A 24,998-nucleotide genomic window follows, 5' to 3' on the forward strand; every position below is an offset into this window, starting at 1 on the left:
AGTATATATATATATATATATATATATATATATATATAGAGAGAGAGAGAGAGAGAGAGAGAGAGAGAGAGAGAGGAGATCACGGAGCCATTGAAATATTAAATACATTATTATTATTATTATTATTATTATTATGTGTTAGAAAGACCACTGGCCTGAAAGTCAACAGGACTCATTTTTGTTCCAACTCTGCCGTCAGCTAGCCAGTGTGAGTGGTCTTGGCAAAGTTAGTTGACCTCTCTGGGTCTCATTCTTCCACTTGTAAAATGGTAGGATTGGACAAGATGATCTCTAAAGACCTTTCCACATAAAAATAACAGTGATTTACAAATACTTTGGGAAAGAGTATTTGATTTTAGAAGATCACTGATGAGGAACCTCATCATTTATATAACAGAGGTGCTTTACTCAGCTGGTGAAAGTTAATTGTTAAATTTTAAGTGTGAGCTTTTATACCTTAGATATCAGCTAATGCTACACATCGAGGCTTCATTTATTGTTTGGATTGTCTAGACAATGCAGTGATGAAGAAAATAGTAATAATGTAGATTAAACTTAAAAACATATTGTGTATACCCCCCTCTCCAGAGAGCCTGCTAAACATCTTACTGCATGTACATCTGCTTCACTTCAAGAGGATATGATTTCATTCATGTGAGTCTTCCCTATCAATGCAGCTCAAAACCCAGTAGCAGGTTTTATGCTCAGCTGTGGCTCAAACAATTCTCACCCAGCTTCTCTAAACTTAATTAGGCTGGTCCTTGGATCATACCATTTTATGAAATTTAAAAATGCCCAGGTGTTGATTCCCCTTTGCCTTAGTTTACCCCACATTTCAAGGTCTTATGTATCTCCACAGGAAGGCTCTGACAGCAGTGACACATCAAAGAAATAAATTGATGCATAGTAAAATTTTATTAAAGTAAACATAATGACAACATTTGGTCACATACTTAACAGGGAGTAAGAGTGAGGTAAGTATCTTCTTTCACAGTCTCTTCACTGCAGAACTTATACCTGTGAAGAAAAATATGGATGTTTGAGTGTATGCATGTTCACCTTAAGAATAGCTTGTTAGATTTGTCAGGGTTAAATACAATTTCTGTGCTGCTCTGTTCCATTGTATTAGACAAAGGGAATGAATTGGAAATGACATTTTTTGACCTCAAAACATTCCACTTAATAAATGGCCTCATAGTGTACTTGGTTTCAGGTCTAGACACTTTCTATTTCCCAGAGAAATAAAAAGCTCCTTGAGGACAAGAACATAATTTATGCTTCTCCTGTGTTGTCTACAGCACCTAGGACAATCAATGCTGACCCACATGGTAGGCCTCAACAAATGGAGGTGGCCTATTTTACTGAATGATATCATGGACAAAACCTTCTCTTGTTCCTGTTCTCTTGTAACCCTCTTGTAATCTTTCTCTTTCCTTCCACTGTCAAACTTTTTGATACACAATTTTCGCCTCCACTTCTTTACAGCTTATATTCTCCTTAACTCCTAGAAATCTGGTTTTTAGTCCTCTCAAAGGTCATCAACAGTTTCCTGATGGCCAGGTCTGACAACCTTTTCTCAATCTTTATTTTCTTTAACCTCTCTGTAGTTTTCCCATTATTGAACCTCCTCTTGCTTCTACCATTAAGCTATCCAGGAGTGGGGAACCTGCAGCCTCAAGGCCACATGTGGCCCTCTAGGTTCTCAAGTGGGGCCCTTTGACCAAATCCAAACTTCACAGAACTAGTTTGGATTCAGTCAAAGGGCTGCACTTGAGGACCTAGAGAGCCACACGTGTCCTCCACAGGTTCCTCACCCCGACTGCTATCCCAATTAGGATATGCTAATTGTGCTATCCAAATTAGATCCTCTTCCCTTTCTGGTTATTTCTCTGTCTATTTTAGTGACTTCTCTCTTCCTCTTGCTTCCTAATGATAGATAAATCTCCAGGTTCAGTTCTCACTTCCTCTGCTACCTTTTCTTTAGACTTTGCTCACTGAGGTTGCTACCTGGCATAGTGGGTAGAGTGCTAGCCTTGGAGGCAGGATGGTCTCCTTATCCTTACTCTGACACCTTTTAGCTTTTCAACTCTAGACGAGTTGTTTAACCTTTCCTAATCTCAGTTTCCTCACTTCTGAAATGATAATAATGACATCACAAGGTTGTTTTGAGGTTCAGATATAAAGCACTTTGGAAATATAAAATGATAAATATTAGCTATTATTATTGTTATTAACACTACAAACTTTGCAAAATACTTTAAATACATTATCTCATTTAACGCTCTCAACAAGCTCATTAGGTAATTAATACTGATCCTAATTTAGAAATGAGAAAACTGAAGGTTAGAGCGGTTGAATGACTTGATGATTGTTACACAGCTAATTAGTAACAATAGGATTTGAATCAGGGCAGCTAGGTGATGCCATGAATAGAGTGCTGGGCCTGGAGTTAGGAAGATTTAAATCCGGTCTCAGACACACTTACTACCTGCGTGACTCTGGGCAAGTCACTTAACTCTGCCTCAGTTTCCTCATCTGTAAAATGAGCTGGAGAAGGAAATTGCAAACCACTCTAGCATCTTTGCCAAGAAAACCCCAAATGAGGTCATGAAGAGTTGGACACAACTGAAATAAATGAACATCAACAGAAAGGGTTTGAATCTATGTCTTCCTTATTCTGAATCTGATAGTCTCTCTCTCCACTGCTCTATACTACCTGGCTATCGCTTCTGTGTCAATAACTCTTCTTTAATAGTTTTGTATCTCTTACATTTTAATACATCTCTCCTTTCTCTCTTCTATAGCACTCACTGAATAGTTTTATCTTGTTCAAGAATCCTATCAAGGATATATACCTCATCTTCCTAGCTAGAGGTCAAGAATTATAATTCCCCATGGAACCCAACACATAATTGTTCCACCTAGAGTGGGTACTCATTAATTCTTGTAGATTGACACATTTTAAGGTTTCTATAAGCCATTCTTCACTTGGGGACAGGGTTCAATAAGGAAAAGTATTTTCTTAAGTCTTTTTGCCTTAGTCATAATAGATTTTCTGTGGGCAAATTTTCATTGCAAATGTTTATCTTTCCCAATATTCTTAGATTCGTATGAATAAGCATACATACTCTTTGCCATCGTCTGTTTGCACAGTGATCTTTGAGGCTCCCACTTTGGGGAAGATTGGGTTGATAAAATTGTTACTCCACAGAAATTTAACTTTTTCCAGTGTTCCAACATTGACTTCTACATCGATCTCACTGGAGTGAATAGACTCTTTTTTGAGCAGTCCCCTGGAAAAATAAGAAGAGACATTCATAGTCATAGACAAATACTCTAGAGACCTTACAGGGAAATTTTATTCTTCGCTACTTGCTGTAATCAGTTCATTTTTCAAGTGAATTACCAAGCAAATATGGAAAATGGAAAGCCAGTTGTATTTTGATGATGTTAAGATGTTTTAAATACATTTGATTTCTTAAAACCCAAGCTATGTCTAATCAAAAGTAGCCTGATGATTTGAATAAGAATAATGATAGCTAGCATTTATACAGCACCTGATATTTGCTAAGCAATGTGCTAAGCAATTTACAAATATTACCTCATCTGACCTGCAAAACAACCCTGGGAAGTAGGTGGTATTACCATCCCCATTTTATAGATGAGGAAATGAAGGCAAACAGAATTTGCTCAGAGTTGGTTGTACAGGCAGTAAGTGTCTGAGGCTGGATTTGAACTCAGGTCTTCCTGCCTCTGAGCCCAGTGCTCTGTTCACTATTCTAGCTGCTTCTTAGCTTAAAAATGTAAATTATAAGAACTCACATTTCAGGTTTTTTTTTTTACCAGATCACTTTCATTCTGTCTCAGGGCAAAAAAAATTTTTTTTTATTCATGTGTCTTATTACTAGGTCATCATTAAATTTTTCTCAATGACTATAGAGTTGGCACCCTTAAAGAAAGGTGAATTCCTAATATTGCACATTGTAAGGATTCAAATGATGACCATAGGCTTTACCGGCATTTGCTAAATATTTGAAATTTCTTTCAGCAGCAAGCTGATTTTTAGATACAAAGTATAGAAATTTATAATTGATACCTCACTGAAAAGCCACATGTTTAAAGAAAAAAAAAACTCTTGCAAGTGCCAGAATTTAAAAGGCAGCCTGGTTGTTTATTAACATATGTAGAATCTATACTTAGTATTCTAGGGCTTTGTCAGTCAAACTGATGTAGAGCTCAATACTTTATTTTTTAAATGTTTTAAAAAATTATTTATTTATTTTCAGTTTTCACCATTTACTCTTGTAAGATTTTGAGTTCCAGATTTTCTCCCCATCCCTCCCCTTCCCCTACCCCAAGATGGCATGCCATCTGATACAGGCTCTACATATACCTTCATATTAAGCCTATTTTCACATTAGTCATGAAGAACTTACGTTTCTATTGCTCTTTGAGGCTCATATAACACTTTCTTTATAACAACCACTGTTGTAAAATAGGTAGATATCTACATTTTGCAAATGAAGAAACTGAGGCTCAGAGAGTTATGACTAGCCCAAGGTCATACATTTATTAAGTATGAGAGATGAGATCTGAACCTCAGTATCCTGAGTATCTATATTCAATATATTACCCCCATTCCACTCTGCCTTTCACTTATTATTTTGAATTCACATTAAAGATTCATAAGTAGTGACTTCATTAAATGCAGCCCCTTATTATCCATTTATAGGAAGAATAACTCCACAGTTAATAGATTGTTCCCCTCATTATAAAAGAAAATTTGTTCTACTAAAACACATAAAACCGAACAGTAACATTGGAAACCAAATAAGAAAAAAGGCATATATCCACCATATATCATTCATTTTGTGGAGAAATTTTAAAATCTTTTAAAATATTAATAGTTCAAATGTCTGCAGTGTTATATGCTTTATGAAGGGCTTTCCTTACAACAACTCTGTGATGCATAGAGAGCATGTTTTATTTTACCCATTTAATATAAAAGGAAACTGGTTCTCAAAGAGTATAAGTGACTTGTTTAGGGTCACACAGCAAATGTGAGAACTGGGACTCAAAACTCGGTTTTTAAATTTGAAATCCAATGTTTTTCTACTACCCCAGCTTCATCACCGTATTCTAGTCACCTAGTAATAAAGAAATACTCTAGAACTTTCATGAAATGCTTTCATCTGTGATACAACTCATATATCAGATGGGCACAGAATTTTAGAGCTATAATTGACCTAAGTGGCCGCTTAGTTCAACCCTTCCACAATATGCCTGACGTTAGTTAACCAGTCTTTCTTTGAAGATGAAATTAATTAACCCAATTAATCCAAACCATACCTGATGCTTCCTTCACATTCTCAGCACCCTCCCCTCCAAGAACTCAACACAGTGCCAAGCCTAGAATAGGCACTCATTAAATGCAACTTCTGGTTGTTAGATAATTTTTCTATATAACACTCCTAAATTTGTTTCATTGTATTGTGAGTAGAAATTGTTTTAATCTGTGTACTGGTATCCCTTGCACCTAGCCCCTAATGGTTGGCACACAGTAGGTGCTTAAAAATGCTTGTTAATTGATTGATACCATCTATTGCCTCTAGCTCTCTTCACTGAGACCAAGAAGAATAAGTGTAATTCCTCTTCCTTGTGATAATCTTTCAAATACTTGAAGAAAGCTATATCCCACTTACCTTTCTCACCATCCTGGTCTCCCTCCTGTGGATACTTTCTAATCGATATCCTTATAATATGATCCCCAGAAGTGAACGCTAGATATTCCCTGTCTAGGTTAGAGTTTCACAGGACTACTACCTTATTCCTGGGATATTCAAGAATAGTTGTATTACTATGATATTGAATAATATGTACCACCAAAATGTACGACTTACTTAAAGATGTCATATTGTCTGGTGTTTCCATTACTTCCATACAAAGCAACTTTTACCTGGCCAATCACTGTTCTTCCAGATAGAGTGACAGATACCTTGTATCTCCATCCTAAAGAGAAATCAGAAAGCATCAAATACAGGGTGTTCCTAAAGTCTAGACACATAGGCAAAATGCATATTTTCAAGAAATGAAATGAATGAAATTTTCAATAACATTTTATTTAATTGGAATATTAACAAATAACATCTTCAACATGATTTCCATCATTTATGATGCAAAGATTGATGCGCTTTGCAAGATTCACGTGAACCTGATACAGTAACTCCACATTGCCATCAATTTTAGCACATTCACTCTTTATGCATTCAATCAAGTGTGTTGCATCTGTGATTTTCATTGAGTACAGCTTTTCCTTTAGCATACCCCAGAAAAAGAAGTCAAGGGGGCTAGGGTCTGTTAATATTCCAAATATTTCAAAACATGCATTTTTGCCTATGTGTCCAGACTTTAGGGACACCCTGTAGATAGACATGGAAGCTAAATAGACAAAGCTTTGTTTCTATGGTATATATATATACACACACACACACACACACACACACACACACACACATATATACCGTATATATATATACACATATATACCATATATATATATATATACACACACACACACATATATATATATATATATATATATATATATATATATATATACTCAGACCAAAATGCATAGGAAGACAATAAAGAATACTTGTTATTGAACTAAAACTGTTGAAGAAGATAAATGTATTAACTTCTAGATACGAAGGCATTTTTTAAAAAAGAAAGCTCTAGCAAGGAAAAGGAGCCAATTTTCCCACCTTGGAATAACTTTAGATATATGAACTCAATGTAAAATGGTTGAGTCTTTCATATATCAGTGCACAATCCCATGGATAATCTGGATAACCTGTGTCCTCTTGAAAAATAAATTTATTACAGGGAGTTCTCATTTATACACTGCAATGAATTATGGAAGCTCCACTATTGCATCGATCCAGTCATCATAATTCAGACTGAATATGTTCTTGTTCCTCTCTTTAAACCTGCTTAATGTAAATGCATGCAGTTACCTTGATTTTACCATTGGGTTACTCTCTTGCCTTCATAAGAGAAAATATTGACCAGACTATAGGACATATGTTTTGGAGCCTTAGCAAATTTCATTCATCATGAGTAAGAAAAAATGAATGGGTGAATTGTTAAGAAATTAAATAGGCCATTTAGAGGAAAGTACTGTGTCTCAGTCATCTTTGTATCACACACCCCATATGTCATGCTCCTGTACCTACCATAGGCCCTTTTATATAATAGCTATATAACCAATTCTTTGAATGATTGATTGGATGAATGAATGAATAAGTAGATAATACTATATAATAACTAACAATAATGGAAGACTGTGATTTCTGCAATGTAGAGAACTCCCAGTGTGGGAAATCCTTCCATCAACACAGATGGCAATTGGCCTATAATTTAGAGGATAAGTCCTAGGTTCACAAAGAGGTTAGGTGACTTGTTCAGGATTGCATAGCCAGTTAAGTGTTCCAAGTTACAATTTGAACTCCAAATCCAGCTTTCTACTGAACAGGCCATGACACCTCTGAAATAAGCAAGGTGGTGAAATAAGAAGTTGTGGAAAGTTGGGTCTGCCCATATGAAATATCTGAATTCTCATCTCTATAAGCTGCCACTGCTATTTTCCCTTGTTTAATTCAAAGTAAATAGGCTAGAAGAAAGACAATCTTTCTGGAGTTCCTCAGCTGCAAAAATCAGTTAATCAAACAGGGTCATATCATTCCATGACTTTAGTGGACTGGCTCTCTTTTCTAGAGGTGTGTGTCCAGGTTATAACGGATGTATTATATTACATATAAATATGATATGCTTAATGAGCTTCTTAGTGGAGATTTTCCAGAGTCATCCAAATTCTCAAAAGCAGCTTTGACATCTCAGGTGATAGATGAACTGTTCATATGCAATGGAATTTAGACTTGATATAGGTTTTAAAGATTGAGAGAAGCCAAATATCAACTTACGAGCAAAGTCACTTGCATCTCCAGTGTTCAGAAAGAATTTTTGTTCTTCTTGACTCGTTTTCCCAGCATATTTATCAGCATAGTGACCCATTTGTGGACAGCCTGTATCTGGACAGGGGAAGCATGATCCCTGAAGAGAAGAAGTGGGTTGGTTTATCAGAAAAGTTTGTCTTTTTGTGGTTAATTCTTATGGCTGGGCCTTCATAACTCCTAAACATCCCATTTTGATGAGGAAAATTACTTTTTAAAATGTGTGACATGGAAATTTGACATATTAACACATTAAAATCAACTACCCCTTTGAACTAAAAGTATGTAGACAGACAAGTTCCCTGTATGCATTTAACTATTATAAGACTGTGCAACAATAAACCTCATGAGTTCTGATGATCAATATCAAGTTTGTTAGTCAATTTAGAACGTATTAGGGAATGTTTCATTATTTTTGGTACAAGAAAAGAAGACCAAGTTCCCTAGCTAAGGCATCACATGATGTAATAGACATAACTCATGAGACATGGTTCTAGTTCTTGTTACTAACTATATTGGTAGTCCTGTAGTAACCATGTTACTATAGTTTCCTCATCTTTAAAATGAAGGAGTTGGTCTAAAGATCCATTCCAAGGAATACTATTAAGTAGAATGTTAGATGCTTGAGGCCAGGCCATTTTTGTCTTTGCATCTACAGGACCAAATGCATAGGAGATCCTCTGCTGATGTTTGTTGAGTTGAATTAAGAATACTAAATCTTTGACTTGGGCCCAATCCTACTGTTGACTGACATAGACACTTTGCCCTACTCTGTTTCCAATCAGGTTCATTTTGTTCCTTCTTAGGTAGCTCCACTCCTCACTTGTTGCTCAGTACCACTACCACCACCCCTGGCTCCTATGGGTTTGCTATATTGGACTTTATCCCAAAATCTCTTTGGCTAAACCAGCTAAACCCACTGCAGCTCAGAACTCCTGAGTTCAATTGATCCACTAACTTCAGCCTACTCAATAGCAGATGTTACAGATATGTTGCCACTGCATCTGGCAGTTTGGTTTAGATTCTTCAAACCATTATTACTTTAACAATTCACGTCTTTACTAAAGCAATTCTTGGGATACTTTTAGGTTAGAACAAGTAAAAACAAAATAAAGAGTTGAGCAGTATCCTGGTTGCATATATGAACAATTGAGATGATTCGAGGTCCCATGTTAGCATGCACTGTGAATTTTTCTATTATATATGATTATTATAATTTTCTCATTCTTTTAATTTATGGGATTAAACATGAACCTTATTTCCATCATATCCCTCTCTTGCTCAAAAACTTTCAATGGCTCTCCATTGTAAGAAAGTTAAGGTACAAAATTCTCTGCTGCTATGTATCTACTCAACCTTATCTCCTCCTCTTTCTCAGCCTAGCCCCTCTACTTCAGTTAGGTGGGTTACTCATTATTTCTCAAAGGTACCTTAGCATTCCAATAGCCAAACTTTTTTTAATGTTGTCCCCCACTTAGAGTATCTTGTCTTCTCCTTTCCTCTTATCTAAATCCTACTCATTCTTCAACTAATTATCCATTTTTCAAGTCCCACCTCCTCCATGAAGCTTCCTTTAGTTACTATAGCCCCTATTAATTGCCCCCCTCTCTGAAATCCCATCAGTTGCACCATTCATTTTCACACCTCTATTGTTACTGTTCCATATTTGATGTCTCCCCATCAAGACTGCAAGCTCTCTGAGGGCCTTCTAAGCACTTGGCAGATATTCTATTCATATATTTTGAAATGAATCAAAATGAATAAATCATGGACTTGTAATTATGAGATTTCATGACATCTATTGATCTAGACAGAAGAATAACTCACAGCTGTAAAAGCCTTATAGGAAGCACAGGGGAATGCAGTAAAACCATCAGGGTTCAGGATGCTATCAGAGTAGTATTTGTAGCTCCTCAAGTGATTACAAGCCACAAAGTCCCGAGTTCCTGAGGAGAAAAGTTCTGGTTATATTTAGCAGAAGAACATAGAAGTGATCAAATTTGTACATTCTTCAAGGGAATATTCCAACCAAGATAAAGCTAATGAGGTCTCTAGAATCAGCCCCAGATTTTATAGTCATCATTCTTGCACATCTTAAAACTATAAACTGAATTTCATGATAAAATTTATGCTTTGTGTTTAGTATAGTAAAATCTACAAAGGACTGAAACTCAAGTTTACAAGTGGTCACCCCAAAGGGATTTGCTTTGACAATATATCTATACTTGCAAATAATTTTAATTTTGAGGATTTTAAAAATTATGCTTCATTAAAAACAATGTAAAAATACAAATAAAACCAACTAAACTTGCTTAGCATTTAATTGAATGAATGTCAATACATAAGATATTATAACAGTTTCTCAGTCACTTCCTTTGAGTTCCCTCTCAGGACTCCATTTATTCTGATTCATATTTCTTCTTGTATAATCTTGGTAGTGCACATTGCCATTTTTTTCTGATCCTGCTTTTCTCTTTGTAAAATTTAATAAAGATCTTTCCAGATTTCTTGGTATTCTTCATACCTATTGGTCATAAATGACATTATAGAATTCCATTCTCTACCTGAATGAACAATTTAGTCAACCATTACCTTATTACTGAACATTTATATTACTCCCAAATGTTTTTTTACAATTACATATAATGCTGCTTAAAATAAAATCTTTGAACAGGTAGCTTTTTTGTTTCTGTTTTTGAGAATACTTTCAGGTAATGATTAGTAGTTTGGCACAGTGGCTCCAGAAAAGGCTTTGAAGCCAGGAAGATTCAGGATCAAGTTCTATCTTTGATACGTATTGGTTGTGTTTACCTTGGGCAAGTCACTGCAACTCTCATTGCCCTAGGCAACTCTCTATGACTATATATTGCATAGAAAGTGTGGTGACCTGCATCTGGTAGAGGGAGTTTGCTCACCCGGAATTCTCTATGCAAATGAAATCACAGTTCCTATCCTAGTCCTTATCCCTTGTAGGGTATATTTGTAATAATTGCTTATGAGATTTTATAAGACATTTTGATTCAGTTTGGTAAAATTTAAAAATAATTATAATTGAGTCAAATGACTAGGTTTTTTGTGGAACCATGAAATCTTAATTATGACCACAACATTTTTTACATATGTTTTCTCATTAAGAAAATTGCCAAATAATATTTAAAAACACAGAGAATCAAAAATATTCATGATTTTTTCCTCTGGCGCTCTGCACTAAACCATAAAGAAAAAAAATATGAGAAATTCAAATTTGGTAGAATGAAGAAACAACAAATGATGTTGTGTTATGCAAATAACAATAAAGGACCTAACACAAAGTTCTGTTTTTGTAGATAAAACAAAATCCATAGTATTCTTTTATTTTAGCTATGGCCAAAAATATTGGATGATATTTCTTCAGTGGTTATTATTTCCCAGATGGGCTTACCAGACCAGATGCCATCTATGTCTACAATCTGTGAGAGGATGTTCTTCTTACACCCAGGCATTTCCTCTCCTCCATTTGGAAAGAAATCGAGATGACCAACTGGTTGAGTTGTTCCAAAACCTGAAGATTTCAGATAAGGACAAACATGTCAAAACCTATTGCTCTGGAATTAACAATCACTCTAGTGATGAAATGTGCTGATGCTGAGTATGTGGAAAGTACTGGAATATAGCGAAACCTCACCCAAATTAGGGATCAAAGGAGCCGCATCAGTGTGAATCACATCAACAAACAGAGCATCACTGGGATCCAATCGAACTTCCTCTGGGGCACCTTCAAAAGAAGACTCTGCAGGATCCAGCCCTAAAACAAATATTTGTATGTACAGGTTAATAGTTAATTCAACCCAACTCAACAAAACCAACACTGCTACTGCCTATCGTGTCAGATCCAAACGTTAGAACAAACGTCTCCACCTTCAAGGAGTTTTTATTTTAGCTGCATAGTGTAAATATCTGTAATAACCTTGCCACCCTTGATGGAGGGGTGCAGTGGTATGGATGGCCCTAAAGAAAAGAAAATCAAATGTATTTATATTTGGCTTTGTGATTCATTGCTAGATTTTGTCTATCCATCAGATTTACCCTGATGAATAAATTTTGTGAATTTCTGAAATAAAATATGAGAATAAGTTTCATATATTTCCTTCTTTTCAAGTTATTAACATCATCTCCCCAGTTTGGAGGAGGAGTGGCATGATTTTTGTCTTTCAGATGCATTTTCTACTTAACAAGTCTCTTAATCAGCTGTGATCTGAAAGTTTTCTCACGGTAGCTGAGGAGGGACACTTAAATGAAGATACAATTCTTATTTAATGAAGATGTAACTTATAATGAGCCTTTATAAAAGATGGGGAGAAAGTATGTAATGTGAAGCTGTTTCCCTAAGCTGCAGCTGATATAATCACCCTTCGCGTCTTAAAATGCTTGTTTTATAGGAGTTTATTAGTTGACCCTGCCTTCTTTTCATTTTAGATTTCATGTATGACACGAGCAATCTCTAATTCAACAACCATTTATTAAGCATTACTATGCTTAAGGCACCTTGCTAGGCCCTAGGGACACACAGATAAAAGGGAAATTCATGAAAGGAAGTGGAGAATGGACAGATTGTATATTCCACCAACCCTACATAGCCCAGACTGAAACCCATAGAATCAGAGTTTCTAAACTAGAAAGGACCACAGTGATCATTCAACTGTTTCCCTCATTTGACAGCGAAAGAAACGGAGACCCAGAGAAGTAAAAATTTGTGTGGTTTTGTAGTAAACATGTTGGCTAGGAGTCAGGAGAGCTAGGTTTGGACCCTGGCATTGACTGGTTGTATGACTATTGGTAAGAACTAATTAATTTCAGCAAGTCTCAGGCACCTCATTTATATAATATAGGCAATCATAATTACACTACCTACCTCACAGTTGTGAATGATGTGCTTTGTTAACCTTAAAGCATCAGAGAAGTTTGAGTTATTGTTATTGCCTGGGGTCAGATCTCTAGTAAAAGCAAAGCTGAGATTTAAATCTAGGCCTTTTGACTCCTTGTCTAGCGCTCTTTTATGTTCACAATATCTTGGTTCTTGAGCTCAAAATCTCCTTGCTTTTTTTTACTCTTCTCCAGAGGTTACTAGCAATTTTGTCACAAGAAGCCAAATCAACTTAATTAGACTAATTAGATTAATTAGGAGAAGCAATGTGAATGTTATTGCAGGCAAAGAAAAGACTCTGGTCGTTGCAAAGACACTGTTTATACTGCCTTGGATCCAGGTGGGAGCTCAGTTTGAGACAATTATTCAGATGACAAAAGAGGGGGAGAAGTACTGTCTGATAAATCTCCTTGCCTTGGCATAAAGTACTTTCTCTGCTCTTTTCCCATCCCTTTAAAAAATATTATTTATCTATTTTAAACTTTCTCTTTAAATGTTGAGCCACAAATTCTCTCTTGCCTACTCACCCTCCCCCACCCACTGAGAAGGCAAACAATTTGGTATCAGTTATACGTGTGAAATCATGCAAAATATGTTTCCATATTAGCCACATTTCCAAAAAAAAACCCCAAAATAAGGAAGGTGGGAACATTATACTTCAGTTTGTACTCAGAATTCAGTGGTTCTCTCTCTGGAGGTGGATAGCATTTTTTCATCATGAGCCCTTTGGAACTGTTTCGGATCATTTTATTGATCAGAGTAGCCACATCTTTCACGTTGATCATTACAACATTGCTGTTGCTGTGCACAATAATATCCTAGTTCTTCTCACTTCACTTTGCATCAGTTCATATAGGTCTTGCTATGTTTTTTCCGAGACTACCCCCTTGTCATTTTCCACAGCAAAATAATACTCCATTACAATCCTATGCCACAACTTGTTCAGCCATACCACAATTTATGGGCATCTTCTTAATTTCCAATTCTTTGCCACCACAAAAAGATCTAGTATAAATATTTTTGTACATGTAAGCCCTTTTCATTATCATTTGATCTCGTTGGTGTACAGACTTCATAGTGGCATTGTTGGGTATGTACAGATTTATAGCCCTTGGGGTATATTTCCAAATCGTTCTCTAGAATTGTTGGACCAGTTCACTTCTCCATACCTATTTTTCCTCTCATCTCTAGCATTTGTTAATTTTGATAGGTGTGAGGTGGTATCTCAGAGTTGTTTTAATTTAACTTACTTTTTCTGAAAACTACCTGTATATGTCTTTTGGCTATTTAGTTATTGAGGAATGACATTTTTATAAATTGGACTCAGTTCTATATTCTGTATATATTTGAGAAATGAGGCCCTTCATCAGAGAAACTTTCTATAAAACTTTTTTGTTATTATACCATATTTATTTATTATATATTATATTATGTATAATATATTTATTCATTTATTATATTTTAGCAAAATGTAGTTTCCCTGATAGTTGCCTTTAATTGTCTATTTTTGCTTTAGCTTTGCCTGAGATCATGATTGCTACCCCTGCCTTTTTTTAGTTTAGCTGAAGTATTTTAGATTCTTTTCTAGCCCTTTATTTTAATTCTGTGTCTCTTTCTATTTCAAGTGTGTCTCTTGTAAACAACATATTTTTAGATTCTAGTTTCTAATCCATTCTGCTATCTGCTTCCTTTTTATGGGGAGCTCATCCCATTCATATACACAGTTCTGGCTGCTAACAGTTTTTCCCCACTGTCTTATTTTGTTCTTTTTCTTCTTTCTCTCTGTTTTAATCCCATCCTTGCTCAAAAGTCTATTTTGCTTCTAACCACTGCCTCCCTTAATGTACATTGACTTTTATCATCCCCACCCCCACTTTCATCCCTTTCCCCTCCTATTTCCCTGTTAGGTAAGTTACATTTCTAGACACAACTGAGTGTGTGTATATACATACATGTACACACATATGTATATGTATATAAGCAATTTGTATATATGTGTGTATATGCACATGCATATAGACCTACATAAATATATATATGTGTATCTTCAAATACATATATGTATGTACACACTTATGTTTTCTTTCCTGTTTAAACCAATTCCAATGAGATTGAGGTTCAAGCATTGCTGCATTGCCTGCTACCACCCTTATCCATTTACCCCTCCACTGTAAAAGCTCTTCTTGTGTGCTTTTTTATGTGATAAAAATGTCCCCACGCTATCTCTCCCTTTCTTTTTCTCTCAGTGCATCCCTCTTTTTCCCCACCCCACCCCCATCTTTTTTTGGCAACCATTCTACATAATTGACTCACATCCCTGACCTCTATCTATGTAAACTCCTTTTAATGATAAAGTTCTCGGGAGTTACATGTATCATCTTCCTATATAGGAATGTAAACAGTTTAGCTTTGTTGACACCCTTATGATTATGCTTTCATGTTCATCTTTTTACATTTCCCTTAAATCTTGTGTTTGAATGTCAGATTTTCTATTCAGTTCTGGTCTTTTCATCAGGACTGCTTGAAGGTCCTATATACAATTTTCCCTTGAGGGATTATACTCAGTTTTGCTGGGTAGGTTATTATTGATTGTAATCCTAGCTCCTTTGCCTTCAGGAATATCGTATTCGAAGCCCTACTCTTTTTTAATGTAGAAGACACTAAATTTCATATGATCCTGACTGTGGCTCCATAATATATGAATTGTTTCTTTCTGTCTGTTTCAAGTATTTTTTTTCTTTGAGCTAGGATCTCTGAAATTTGGCTATAATATTCCTGAAAGTTTTCATTTTGGGATCTCTTTCAGGAAGTGGTTAGTGGATTCTTTCAATTTCCATTTTACCCTCTGGATCTAAGATATTGAGATGGTTTTCCTTGATAATTTCTTGAAATAAGATACCTAGGCTCTTTTTTTATCATGGCTTTCAGATAATCCAATAATTTTAAAATTTTCTCTCCACAATCTATTTCCAGTGAGATATTTCACATATTATTCTATTTCATTCTTTTGACTTTGTTTTATTGTTTCTTGGTGTCTCATGGAGTCATTAGTTTCCACTTGCCCAATTCTAATTTTTAAGGAATTATTTTCTTCAGTGAACTTTTGTACCTGTTTTTCTCTTTGGTCTATTTTGCTTTTTAAGGAGTTATTTTCTTCAGTGAATTTTTGTACCTCTTTTACTATTAGGCCAATTTTGGTTTTTTAGGTATCATTGTCTCCCATCTTTTTGTGTATTTTTTTTTTACCAAGCTGTCAATTCTCTTTTCATAATTTTCTTGTATCACTCTCATTTCTTTTCCCATTTTTCTCTACCATTCTTCTATCTCTTTTTTAACTCTTCCAAGAATTCTTGTTGGGCTCATGTCCAATTAGCATTTTTTTTATTTTGGGGACTTTGGGTATAAGAATTTTTAAATTTTTGTCTTTTTACGAGTTTATGCCTTACTCTTCCCTGCCACTGTAGCAGCTTTTTATGGTTAAATTCATTTTGTTGTTGTTATTTGCTCATTTTTTCAGCCCATTTCTTGACTTTAAATTTTACGTTAAAGTTAGGCTCTACTTACCTGGTGGTAGGGAAGTGCTGTTTCAAGCTATGGGATCTTTTTGTGCTGCTGTTTTCAGAGTTAGTTCTTGAGATCTGCAAGTTTTTGATCCGTCCAAAGTGTCATCCTGAGAGAGGTATGGTTACTGATCTCCTTATCTGCACTCTGGTCTTTACCCAGGAACAGTCCCTAGTGCCCTGCAGTCAGAAGCACTAGCACTGTCTTTGCCTTGGAACTGTGACCAGGGCCCCTGCTCCCTTATGACCAGCCCTAGCATTCCTCTCTGTCCTGGACCTGAAACCCTGAAATTCTCATGATCAATAGTACTTCCAATCAGTGCCAGCCATATGCAGTGCCAGCAAAGGTTCCCCTGCAATCTCTTTCTGACCATTTGTCTGATGCCACCCCCTTTCTATTTCTGGACTGAGAGCTCCCAAAGCTGCTGCTGTCACAACAACAGCATTTGCCACTGCCCACCAGACAGGCCTTCAACCCTATCTCACAAACATCTTCTGTTGACTGCCTAAGTTTTCTTAGGCTGGAAAAATGTCTCATCCTGACCTTTTGTTGGCTCTGCCACTCCAAAGTTTGATTTGAGGTGTGATTTTAAAGTTGTTTGGAGGGGAACATTGAGAGAATTCAGCTAGGTTGCCTCTAATCTTCCATCTTTGCTCCACCTCCCTATCTCTCCTATCTCATTTTTCTAAAGTATCTCCTAAAAGGATGAGGATTGATCCATCCCAATTAAAGTGTATTAGTTTAAGTTTGTTTCGCTTAATTTTTTTTTTAGGAAAATCATTTCTTGAAAGCATCTGTGGGGAAAGGAGATGTAGCAACATGATGGGAAGTCTGAGACTTTCATGGACTCAGATGGGGCAATACAAAACTTATGTGGGGATGAGAAAAGAAACAGAGTAAAGAAGAAAGGGTAACAAAAGATATGAAAACCACAACTATTTATAAGGACCAAATAGTTACAAATATGTGGTTCCCTATAATATTTATTCTTGACATGTCTTACTTTGCCACAAGTAAATGAGGTGATTCTCCTTGAAAAATAGAGTGGCATTTAATTAATCATCCAGTGGCCTTCAGAGTGCTTTGTGAGGAAGCCAGGCAATATCACCACTCCTACCTACCTGTAATTCGGCTCAGACCAGGTGTCCTTTGCCCAGCCTCTCCAGCTGCATGAGCTCCCAAACTGTGGCCAATGATGTGAATTTCAGAAGGTGGATATTGATAGTCAGTCTAATGGAAAGACATATTTTCAAAAAATGAACTCATTAGGTTCCTGCTCATGTTGAGTACAGAAATATTCCCCACCGATGGCAAGGGAAACTATTTGCTAGGCTTGCTATATGACTTCATGGCTGCGTGCCCTTGGACTTCTGCAAGGTCTCCCTGACAGAAACTAAAAAGATTTGACTTTCTCTGGGATTGTTTGGGTTAGGATCAATGATTCCTCCTTATGGTCTCATTTCTCTGGATGAAGGCTGTTCATTTTTGTAATAAAACATAATGAATCTTGGGCCTTTGTGTGCCCTTTTGCTATGAAAAAGAACATTTGGTATCTATAGACATTGTGGGACATCGTAGTAAATTAAACCACATAAATAAGAGTCTGGGGGTAGAAAGAAGTCACTGAAGTGATTCTGACATGATATGGTAGGGGCAAAAGAAATTCTCAACCCCACTAAGTAAAGGGCATAACATAATTCTATTCTATTTGGTTTATTCTTTTATAGGATTCTTTGGCATGGTCCATTTGGAATGGCAAGAATAGAGTCGTTGTTGTTTAGTCATTTTCAGTTGTGTCCAAGTCTTTGTGACCCCTTTTGGAGTTTTCTTGGCAAAGATACTGGAGTGATTTGCCATTTCCTTCTCTAGCTCATTTTGCAGATGAGGAAACTGAGGCAAACAAATTCAGTGACTGGCTCAGGGTCATGCAGCTAGTAAGTATCTGAGACCAAATTTGAACTCAGGTCTTTCTGACTCCAGGCTCAGCTGCCCCAATACAGTACAATACTATAAATGTTTATTAAACGCCTCCAATCTGAAAGACATTGTTTTAGCAACTGAAGATACAAAAACTAAAAACAAAACAATCTGTACCCTCAAGGACCTTATATTCTATTGGAGGGATACAGCAATGAAGATTACGCAAAATACCCAGGCAATATAACAAGTATGGAACACTGAGTACCTGTCTACTTACCGAAAGAACTTTAATCATTTTAGCGACTTCAGCCCCCACCACACGGATGTTGTTTGCAGCCTGGCTATAAGTAGTTTGTGAGCCTCCTTTCCAGTCTACACAGATGCAGTTCACCTGCTCCACTTGAAACATATTCTAAGGTTGGGATATAAAGTGAAAAATTATTAAGGAGAAGCATTAGTGCAAAGGTCCCTCAGTTTCCTTACTGAAAACCCATCCCAAGACCTGAGCCATCAAATGCTTGATAGCATCCTAGCACAACTTCTTTGTACAGAGAACAAGAATCTTCCACTTAACTTGAAGTGCATTTTCTTTGTGAGTTTTTAAATGAACAGGCTTTTATAATTATAATTATAGTAACTAATAACCGGCAGAATCTCATGTGGAAACATATTCTTCAGACATAGTCTGCGGAAGTTGTTATATCCAATAAAACTGAAAAAGTCCAGCATAGAATCAATTATTTCACAAGGAATACTGCTCCAGAGATGTCCAGGGAATTGATGGGTCCTCAGCAGCCCTGCCTCATGGCACATCCAACCTCCTGAGTTTAAAATGGTGCTACATATTTTTTTTCCAAAATCAATTTAGCATGCAAATATATGTGACACTCATATGTGCTATTATGTCATACCAGGGGAAATAAAAGCATTGATGTGTGGGGAAGAGCTGGAGAGTCTTGTCTGTAGCATCATATAAACAGGACACTTGTTTTACTAGGGGGAAAGCAGGTATGAAAAGATGAATCACTGGGAAAACTATGTCCTGAGGCTTAAAATCTTTGATTTTCTGCATGTGATTTTCCTGCTTTCATTGATCATTTCAAGGATGGACTGAGTCATTAATGGATTTGAGGAAGGTAGCATTATGAAATTGGCTGTTTAGAAGGGAGAAAACAGTCCTGAACCAAGGAACTGAATTTCAAAGAAAGAAAGTTTTGTTTATCTTAGGGATATTTTCTCCTCTTGCAACAAATGTGTTTGTTATGCTTGTGCCATTGGGTGTCACAAGAATTTTGCTCAATTGTGTATTCTTTCTTTTACTCCTCATCCCCCATAAAATCAATGTATCTCTTGTTTTACTCTCCTTCCAATGGAAATTTAAAACATCCCCCCTATTGTGGCAAGAACTGACCGATGGTGAAAACTAATAATTATATTATACTTCCTTATAAATAGAGCTAATAGGACAAAATTAAAACTGTTCATAAAGAAAATGGCTTCCTTGAATAAAAATGGTCATCACAGAAGGTGGAGATTCTGTTACTTTGCATTTCAGGCTCCTTAGGGAAGATCAATAAAATGAGAAAATATTCACCACAGTAACTAATCATATTTATGTTACACTTTAAAGTGGAAAAGCTTGCGTGGGAAAAAAAGCCACTTCTTGCTTGCTTTATGTGATAGATAACAGATGTCATCCTGAAAACATGTCAGCAAACTTATTTTGGCTAAAGTAAATAATTTTAAATGCAATTAAGAAACACTATTTAAAGAAGTCTTGGGCCACATCATCTTGCCAAGTGAATAATCACACACACTCCTCTGAAGTATGTTTTTCTCATCATTTCCTGGTTGCCTCTGTTTACATGGTCAATATATGTCAGAGGCATTGTTTGAAACCAAGTCTTTCTGACTCTGAGGGAAGACCTCTGTTTATTTCCTGAAGTATCTCTAATACTTATTACACAAATATTGTAAATGGCATAGTGAATACTTTTGAATATTTATTCATTTTGTTGTGTGTAATGCCCTACCATTTTAAATCCCTAACATTTAAAAATTCCCAACTTCCTTTCCAAATTTTTAATCTCTTTTGTAAATTTGAATTGCCATTTAACTGAGTCATATTAAAAACCAAGGATTACCTATTTGGAGATGAGCCTTTTTTTGGATTTTAATTCTTTCAAAACTGACAGCTAGACTGACTTTAAGATGTGGACTAAGGGAATACAGGAAAAGGTCCACCTTATACCTTGCACATCTCTGACAGCCAACTGTCTTCTCCATTGTCTATGTAGCCATGGATAATGAAACGAGTCTTCCTGTCTGTTTTGAAATTGGAATACTCAATGGTGGATGGTTCTGATGTTCGGAGTATCTGTGATAAAAAGAAAAGTATCAGATGATATTTCGATCATAAACAATTTATGGTCATTTACCTCATTCCCCTTTACTACAGAAGACTGTTTCATAGGTAGAAAAGAAACATCGACTTTTAGAGGTAGAAGGGACCTTGTAGATAATTTGGTCCTCAACATGAGTCAATTCAGTTCAATCCAACAAGTACTTATGAGGAAGGAAATGAGCAATAAGTGTCTATTACGTGCCAGGCACTGTGACAAGTTCTCTTTACAAATGTTATCTCATTTGATCCTCACAACAACCTTGAGAGATAGGTGCTATCCCCATTTTAGGGTTGAGGAAATTGAGACAGACAGATTAAGTGACTTGCTCAGGTTCCCACAGCTAGTAAGTGCCTGAGGCTGGATTTGAACTCGAGTCTCCCAGACTTCAGGCCTACCTTTCTGTCCACTGTGCCATCTATCTGCCTATATAGTAAAAATAAAATAATATGCTAAACTGGGCATGGGGGAAGATGTAATATTTATATAAAATAGAGTTCCTGTTATCAAAGAGCTTATTGTCGTGGGGCTCTGGGGGATCACATATATAGAGAATACACAATGATAATCATAATATACAATGATAGTACATTTGGAAGTGGCAAAACAAAGTACTATCAGAGGTCTGAGGTGGGACAGGACATAACCAAATGGGGAGTAGGGAGATCTGAGGATAATATAATGAGAACTAGAGTGGACTTCAGATTGAACTCCTTCATTTAGCAGATGAGAAAACTGCTCCCCAGAGGTTTAGTTACTTGTCCAAGGTCATATAGGTAGTAATAATGTGTATTAATGTTCTAGATAGTTAAATCAAAGTCAGGAAAGAATAAAGGACTAGAACCCATAAAGCCTGTCTCTCAGTCCTTCACTCTCTCTATCAGACCACATTGTATTTAAGCTGGGCTGGCCTCCCCTTTTCACAGTAGGGAAATGTTGACTCTGTGTCTGCTAGAAGCTGCACAGGCTACCACTTCTTAGCAAGTGATCAATGGCATCCCTTGTGTACTCCATTGAAGGGAAAGAAGAAAGCAGTTGGTGAGAGAAGAGTGAACTTAAATCTACATCTAGGAAAGCAATCAACTGTTGTTGATTTGGAGGGAGGGATAGGAAAAGAGGGCATCATGTACTGTGGTCAAGGCAACAATTTTTTTTGTGCTGACATAGCCCTGGAATCTGGATTCCCTGATTTCTGGCTCACAAGTTTGAAGACACATTCTAGAATTCTGGGTATCCAATTTTAATCTCTAGGTAGGTGGTTCTCAGAGCTATCCATTTAGTCCTAACCTTTCTCTTGACTTCCAGTCTCACATCTTCAATGATCTATTGGATATCTTGAAGTGGAAATCTCATGGATATTTTAAATTTGGAATGTTCAAAACTGAACTCACTATCTCCTTCCCGAGCCCTTCCTTCTTCCTCATATTCTTATTACTGTCTAGGGTCCCACCATTTTCTCAGTCATTCAGCCTCACAACCTAGGTATCATCACCAATACCTCAAACTCTCTCACTCCCTCATATCGAATCTGTTGCAACATCTCTTGTGCATACCCCCATCTCTCCTCTGGCATTGCCACCACCCCAGTGCAGGCTCTCCTCACCTCATGCCTGTACTATTGAAATAGCCTCTAACTAGTCTCCCAGCCACAAGTCTTTCCTCTCTCCAGTCCATCTTCCACTCAGCTATCAAATTGATTTCCCTAAAGATCTGGTCATGAGACTCCACTATTCAGTAAAGTCCAGGGCTTCCTGTTACTTCTAGGATCAAATATAAAATTTTATATGGCTTTTAAAGCCCTTCATAATCTGGTTTCTTTCAATCTCTCCAGTCTCCTTACACCTCATTCCCATGTACTCTGCAATTTAGTGACATTGGTCTCCTTGCTGTTCTTATAATAATAGTGGTAATAAAGTAGCAACAACCAGCATCCATGTAGCAATTTGAGGTTTGTCCCGGGCTTTATGAATATGATCTCATTTGATCGTTACAACAATCATGTGAAGTAGGTGCTATTATCATCCCCATTTTTACAGATGAAGGAAACTGAGGCAGACTTTCTTGGTTCAGTGACTTACCCAGGGTTGTATATCTAACAAACATCAGAGATTGGATTTGAACTTAGATCTTCCTGACTTCAGGTCCTGCACTTTCTCCATTGATTCCCTCTAGCTGTTCCTTCTATGAGACACTCTATCTCCTGAAATGTGTACACTTTCACTGGCTATTCTTCATGCCCCCAAAGCTCTCCTTGCTGGCCTTCATCTCCTGGCTTCGTTGACTTTCTTCAAGTCTCAGTTAGAATCCCACCTTTTGCCATAAGTCTTTCATGGCTTCCCATAATGCTGAAACATTCTCTTTACGATTCTCTCAAATTTATCCCATATATGCCTTATTTGTACATAGTTGTTTGCATATTTGTCTCCCAATTATTTCTTGAGGAACTGTTTCTGCCTTTCTTTGTATCCCCAGTGGTTTGAACAGTGCCTGACAGGCAGTAGGTATTTAGTAATTGTTTATTGACTAACTTACCAACTGGTCCTTGGACAAATGTAAAGATGGAGGAATCAGTGATGCTGGACTAAATCCTAATGCCACTTAATAAGTGTTTATTGAATTGAGTTGAATTTTGCTTTCATTGTATACTCAGCACTTAACACAGTGCCTGGGACACAGAGCTTGTGCAGCACTGACATACCCTTTACGGACCCCAAATTACTTAACATCATATTGAGGCATCAAAGAAGCACTCTAATGACATAAGAACACTGATGATCATAATATGAAAATTTTGCTTTTTTAAAGCATCCTATTTCCATTATTGGCCCAAAGGATGGCTTCTAGGAAATTCAAACCAAATAATTAGCTCTGTTGGATGAAGCAGACATTAAATTAAAATAACCATAGCTCTTACTTGGAAGGAGTTTGGATTTTCATTTGTGTAGAGCAGAAAGCGGGTGTTGATTGTTTCTGGACTCCAGGGTAAAACCTTAAGAGGCCTTATTAATATTCCACCCCAAGGGTCATCATCTGGAAAGCATCCAAGATCACCATAGCAGATTTCCTTTCCTTTATAATAAATGAATTCAAAATTCAATCTTAGTAATTTAAAGAGAGAATTTTTTGTGTGTATGTGTGACTGATGGATGGGATTGGACTATCCAGTGGCTGGGGTTGGTTCCTGGCAAATTGAGAAAAAGACTGCTCTCCTTCCTTTTGTCTTCAAAACCATAACCTAAGAGATTGTCTAATTATGGAAATATCAAATCTAAATGGATATATCAAACATTGAGGAAGATGGGGGAAGGAGGTGATTAAGAACAGAATAGGCTCTCAACTCCCCTCAAACCACATCTTACAGAGCTGTCTACCCTACCTAGCACAGGATCAGCCAGTATACTATTTCTCTGGAACCAGATATCCTCCACTCTGAAGGCAGTAAGTCACATGATATTGAAACTGAGGCTGTTCTGGTCAAAACCTGCTTGAGTGGGAGGGGGATGGTGCTGAATAACTTCTAAAAAATGACCAATTGTTTCTTACCTATGACTGTGCCCAGCAGGAGAAGAGTGACAGTCCAAAGCCCCAGCATCTAAACCAATCAAGAAATACTCAACTGAACCTCACTAGAGAGGTTATCATAAAATATATAGGAATTCATAACAACTTAAACTTCTCTATAATAATAATAATCTGTACATAACAAAGCAAAGATCCTTGGAATTTTTTTCCCCAATACTTATATTAAAAAAAATGAACAACACTTACCATGGTTGAATATTCAGGGTCTCTATACCAATGGGATCAAATGCTAAAGCTCTTTTATACCTGTATCTTATCATTTGTACACAATTTCAAGGGGAACAAAAAAAAACTCATGAAGATAGACAATGATGTGTGTATTTCACATTTTAACCTCCACAAACACACACAGCAAGATTAATAATAGTGGACAGAGTTTTCCATTAAGTTCAATTGTGGGAAAGCAAAGGATGTTTTATTAAGATGAAGAAAAGGGAGTTTTCAATAAATGTGTTGCTGATAAAATGTGCCTTGCTTTCAGTCTAAGCATGACAGTAATCCTGATTGCTCAGTGTTTGCTGTGCATGTGTGTTATTCATGCAAATTCCCTTAAAATCCTGATGCTAAAGAGAACTTGTCAATGAAATAGCACATTTGAATACCTGTGCTAAGTGGGAA

General features: G+C 36.6%; 1 protein-coding gene across 1 annotated transcript; it reads right to left on the reverse strand.

Annotated features, from left to right (window-relative positions):
- Positions 1-953: 953 nt before the first annotated feature.
- Positions 954-24,586, reverse strand: LOC118828926 (inactive pancreatic lipase-related protein 1-like). The gene is made up of 13 exons (XM_036735818.1): positions 24,567-24,586; positions 24,342-24,390; positions 23,713-23,867; positions 20,648-20,773; positions 18,674-18,808; positions 17,598-17,706; positions 11,677-11,796; positions 11,434-11,553; positions 9,840-9,958; positions 7,983-8,112; positions 5,901-6,009; positions 3,129-3,293; positions 954-1,017 (listed from the first exon to the last, which is right to left on the reverse strand). Exons 1-13 carry the CDS (start codon positions 24,567-24,569, stop codon positions 954-956), a joined length of 1,404 nt encoding a protein of 467 aa, XP_036591713.1. The 5' UTR covers positions 24,570-24,586.
- Between the last annotated feature and the right edge of the window lie 412 nt (positions 24,587-24,998).

The sequence above is a fragment of the Trichosurus vulpecula genome, chromosome 8 (assembly GCF_011100635.1).
Source record: "Trichosurus vulpecula isolate mTriVul1 chromosome 8, mTriVul1.pri, whole genome shotgun sequence".
Classification (NCBI taxonomy): Eukaryota; Metazoa; Chordata; class Mammalia; order Diprotodontia; family Phalangeridae; genus Trichosurus; species Trichosurus vulpecula.